This window comes from Brachionichthys hirsutus, unplaced genomic scaffold (genome assembly GCF_040956055.1).
Source record: "Brachionichthys hirsutus isolate HB-005 unplaced genomic scaffold, CSIRO-AGI_Bhir_v1 contig_321, whole genome shotgun sequence".
Taxonomy (NCBI): Eukaryota; Metazoa; Chordata; class Actinopteri; order Lophiiformes; family Brachionichthyidae; genus Brachionichthys; species Brachionichthys hirsutus.
The window spans coordinates 125,434-130,751 of NW_027180468.1; the positions used below are offsets into that span (position 1 = coordinate 125,434).

The 5,318-nt window shown below is 44.1% G+C and overlaps 1 protein-coding gene across 1 annotated transcript; it reads left to right on the forward strand.

Annotated features, from left to right (window-relative positions):
- Positions 1 to 3,211: 3,211 nt before the first annotated feature.
- On the forward strand, positions 3,212 to 4,268 carry LOC137915168 (G-protein coupled receptor 6-like). The gene has a single exon (XM_068758611.1). The coding sequence runs from the start codon at positions 3,212 to 3,214 to the stop codon at positions 4,217 to 4,219; it is 1,008 nt and encodes a 335-aa protein (XP_068614712.1). The 3' UTR covers positions 4,220 to 4,268.
- Positions 4,269 to 5,318: the final 1,050 nt, after the last annotated feature.

Below are 5,318 nucleotides of genomic sequence, written 5' to 3' on the forward strand. Positions count from 1 at the left end.
GAGTGCTTTTCTCCCCACTATTTCCTATTTCTTATTCTTAGCTCCTTTACTTGTCCTTTATTGTTCTCCAGTTTGTTGCAGTAAAAGAAAAGTGATATTTTTGCTTTCATTTAACCTCTGCATGTCCCCCCCCGGTTTATTTTTGTCCATGCTTTCTTGCTTTTATCTCCTAGTTCTGAACATTCAACAGCATGTGTCACGAAATGTGAAATGTGCTGAAAATTGCCTTTCCTGTAACAGACGTGCGCTTCAACCAGCATGTTGATTGACCAATGCCTTGTGAGCCCGAGGAGGAGTGGGGGCGTTTCAGCATGTGATGTGCTGGAACGGCAGGAGAATCAAATGAATAACTGCTCCAGAGCTTTTAGGCCCAGATTAAAACAAGAGGTGGAAAAAAAAAGATGCGTATTTCAAATCATTGGAATATTTGCAGATGCAACAAAAACTACTTTTACGTTTCTGTCACAAAGATTGATCGGATCGTCAAAACCTGACACATATGACATTATCTACTTGGATTGAGTTCTGTAAATATTTTGGGGTGTATATACATTAATCTATTAATTGCAGTCCAATATAAGTATTGATTGTTACAATGTTTATTTCATTTCCCCTCATTAATGATGCTACTCCAATGAAACCACTTTTTATAAAATATTTGTTCTCTTTCGGCTCTTCCCATCCGGGGTTGCCACAGCAAATCAACTTTCTCCACTTCCGCTGCGTTTCTGTCCTGTGCAGGTGACTCATTACTTGGAAACCTCTCCATAGACTCATGAGACTAATAACTGTATGCAGACGATGGTATAGGAGGAAGCTCTCCTCTAGAAAAAGAAAGGAGGGATTTAATGTTTATGCGCGCTGCTTTCATTTGGGTGAACAATCAGAAATGATTTGGAGTTGTTGTTTTTGGTTTTGATGTGTTGTCGGTGTTTGACATGAGTCACTGGGCGTGTAATTCATGTGACCACTTAGCGTATGAATGAAGACAACCCCCTCTTCATCCCAGGTTTGCTGACAGAAGGTGGACAAACAGCTGTTGCCTGGAAACCAAAACTGGCTCCCATGTTGCTCTTCAGCAGTGACTCTCCCCTTCCTCCCACTGCTGCCTCCCATCCATTGTTGCATGACATGTAATTGATACAGCAGATTACATCCTTTTATGAAGCTCATACCTGGCATTTTTCAAGCATAACAGAATGTAATGCCACAGAAGTTGGAATTTCCAAGGTACAGTAGCTTCCAATCGGCATTCTGACTGAATGTCCAGCGGAGCTGTGGCCTCCGAGCTGAATTTAATTTCTCAAACACAAACCGTTTCCAATGTCTTCCAAGAATCCAGAAAAAAAGGCTAACCGGCCTTAAAAAAAAAAACTGCAGTTCATGAGTCACTGCCCTTCTTTCATTCACTGCCGTCCTCTTCTGTACATCATTCCAGGAAGCTCAAAGCATCCCAGTTCTTCCACTGCTGCGTCTTCACCAGACATGTCCACGGAGCATCTTCAGGATGCTCTGCATCGGCGCGTCTGATCCAGAACCAACGTATTCTTTGTGTCGCCGCCGGGTTTCAGTTCAACAGCATAAACGGGTCTGTGATCTGACGTTAACACAGTTTTGCATATCGGAGATTCGACCCCCCTCAACCCAAGAGATGAGGCCAGACATGAACTACCATGGCCTGACCACTAACCCGTTCACAACTGGTGTTTATTAATGTTTATTTATTGCTCTCTCGGAGCATTCGTCCCAATCCAAGGTGATTTGGATTGGACCAAAGCAGCCGATGGAGTTAGCTCGTTTAACATTCTATGTATTATACCTGAATCGTTGATGGGGCTGATAACAGTTCCAGTAGCGCACTGGTGTGTTTATAATGGGCGGTCATCATTGTCTCCCTGGGCCGGCGTGACGCTCCAGCTGTGGCTGAACGTGACCAGTGGCCTGTTGAATGCATTCATGCCAGCAAACCTGACATTGTTATTTTTATACCTTTCCTGCACTCTTATTTGAGTTGCCCTTGAACGCGAAAGCAATGAAAGCCAAGACTTTGTTTGAAAAAATTGTTGTAAGAATTTAAGTCTTTCATTTGTCTTTCTCCAGATTTTCATGTTTCTTGAGCCTGTTGAAAATTGTCACAGTATTTGTTGTATTATATTTGTTCATTTTCAATAAAATGTATAAAAATAAAATAAAAAGTGGCCTGTTGAATGCAGCTTCAGATGCTAGGCTAACTTAGCAGCAGCTTCCTCTGGTATTATTTAATTAATATACATTAAAAGAGAATATCAGTTTTCCTACTGCTATCCAATAGGAGTCCGGATTGTCATCTCTCTATCTCTATCTCTCTCTCTGTCTCTGTCTCTGTTTCTCTCTCTCTCTCTCTCTGTTTCTCTGTCTCTGTTTCTCTCTCCCTTTCTCTATCTCTCTGTCTCTCTCTCTCTCTCCCCCTCTCTCTGGAGGAGAGAACAGGGGGCTCTGCTCGCCTCCCTTCTGTGTAGATCTTTGACATTTTGCCACAGAGGAGGACTCTGGATCTAATCTCTGCTGATACCGTTTTTACCACGGAGGTAGGTAATCGAAATACTACAGAACCGATGATGATGAAACAGTTACTGATTAGTTATTGTTGGGGAAATTATATTAAAAAAATAACTTTGAGTTATCTCTCCAAAATAGCAAAGAGATTGTTTTAAGAATGAATGAAATTAGCTTATGGGCTAATTGGGAAACGAGCAACCTTCAGCTAAAATACCAATAATTACACATAGTTTTACAAATCAGGTTGATTAACTTTTACAAAAATAGACAGCTAATGTAATCACTTTGTGAGTCTTTTAATATATAGAATTTTTTCATTTAACTTTCCAAACAGATTCTTCCTTCTCTTCTGCCCATAGTTTTATTCATTCAGCACCATGGACAGCTCCGCTGCTTCTGCCTCACTATTATAGAGAAATCCACCCTAAAGCTGACTTTAAAATGGGCCAAACTTTTCTGTGCTACAGACTGTTTAAGGGTGAATTTTCTCTGTTACATTTTTACAATTAAAGGTACATTGTGCTTTTTAAAAGAACTCATTAGAAGACTATAATGAGCCGCAGGCTTGAACCCTTTTTACGTGGAAGGATGCTGTGCCCTCTCATTCTCATCAACATACCGATCTTCTTCCTCTGCTGCTGCTTGTAGGAAACAAAGACGACAGCCTGGCGATATGAACGAGTCGCTGGCGGTGAACGACTCCTCTGCAGGTTTCGTGGCAGGTGAGGCGCTCCCATGGATCGAGACAGACTCTCCAGAGCGCAACGGCAGCCTGGATTTCTCCAGGGCCCCATTCGACTTCCCCATCAACCCATGGGACATTATGCTCTGCATGTCGGGCACCGTGATTGCCTGTGAAAATGCCATAGTGGTGGCAATCATCTTTTACACGCCAACACTGAGGACGCCCATGTTTGTGCTCATCGGTAGCTTGGCCACAGCGGACCTGCTGGCAGGGATGGGATTAATCCTGAACTTTGTGTTCCAGTACGTGATGTCGTCCGAGACGATCAGCCTGATCACTGTAGGCTTCCTGGTTGCTTCGTTCACTGCATCCATCAGCAGCCTGCTGGCCATAACCGTGGACCGTTACTTATCCCTCTACAATGCCCTGACGTACTTCTCGGACAAGACGCTGCAGTATGTTCACCTGATGCTGCTGGGCACCTGGGGAGTGTCCTTGTTCCTGGGCATGCTGCCGGTGCTCGGATGGAACTGCCTGGACGAGCCCGCCTCCTGCAGCATCGTGCGACCTTTGACCAGGAGCAACGTCGCGCTCCTGGCCACCTCTTTCTTCGGCATTTTCGCGCTCATGCTGACACTGTACTTCAAGATTTGTAAGATCGTGTGTCACCACGCCCACCAGATCGCCCTCCAGCAGCACTTTTTCGCCACCTCGCATTATGTGGCCACTAAGAAGGGTGTCTCCACTCTAGCCATCATCTTGGGGACGTTTGGCGCCAGCTGGCTGCCCTTCGCCATCTACTGCCTAGTAGGTGAGCGGGACTACCCGACAGTGTACACGTACGCCACTCTCCTGCCTGCCACCTACAACTCCATGATCAACCCCATCATCTACGCCTTTAGGAATGCAGAGATCCAGCGCTCCATCTACATGCTTCTCTGCGGCTGCTTTCAAGCCAACACGGCCTATCGATCCCGGTCGCCGAGTGAAGTGTAACAAGGCGATAGGGCTGTACGTGTGTGAGCAAAAAGACAAACCCTCCTGTGACCATAGACAATCTGGGGGGGGGGGGGGGGGGGGGTACGATGATAGTAACGTATCTTCATGCATGCTGTATCTGCACTGTTATGATGCTGTGAACAAGAAACGCTGATGAAAAAGTGAAAACAAACATGTGAATGTATTTAAATTAGTTTTTTTTTAAAGCATGGAAGACCTTGCACTTTAGTCCATGCTTTTATTTTTATGCCAAAGCAGTATTGTATAGCCCTAACTGTGCTTGAACTAGTGAGTACCGTGTGCTATTTTTCTATTTTCTATGGTATCGTCTTTGATGTACATTTTTCTATGACATGAATAAAGAAAATCAAAGCCACATGTCGCTCCAACGTTTCTTTGAGGAAGGCCTTGTGGTCACGGTTGACTAGCTCGTTCTCTTTTTAATCTTCTTCCTCCCATTCCAGCCACCTCCTCCAGAGTGCAGGTGCATTCAGATAACAAGTGTCCCGACCCGGAAAATAACTTCAATGTCCACTCAGGGCCACTCGAATGAGGGATATATTTATGTGTGTGTACAAAGAGAGATAGCACAACTATGTGAAATTCAGGTGCTGTGTGTTCAAGTGTGCTGTCATTACCCCACCCTCAGGATGAGCACATCATTTTAAGGCTCATATCAAAGCTGCAGGTGACAGATTTCCTTTTTTTTGCAGTCTATCCTCCATGAAGATGTTTTTTTTCTGAGTTATCGTAGCACTGATAACGTGTAGCATCCATAATCACAGGATGTTAAAGAGATACTTTGGACAGTTGCAATACCTTCTTTTTTTTGTGTCTCATGCACAGCTGTGATTCAGGAGGGAATAAACCTGCCACGTGTATGTGAGTGTGACAGTTAGGAGAGTGATGATACTATGTCTGTGTACAGTGCCTGTCAAGTTTTCTAGTGGCTGAATGAACACATCTGTATGTCAGGCTGAAAGGAGACTGGACTTCAACACAGCATTGCACAAAATGCATTAGATGGGACAAAAGTGGGAATAAAGCAGAGCCACTATTAATGGTTTATTAACATTATGGTTGACAGATCTTTAAA

Coding starts and splice junctions, on each gene's coding strand:
- LOC137915168 (XM_068758611.1), top strand. CDS start 3,212: ATGAACGAGTCGCTGGCGGTGAACGACTCCTCTGCAGGTTTCGTGGCA.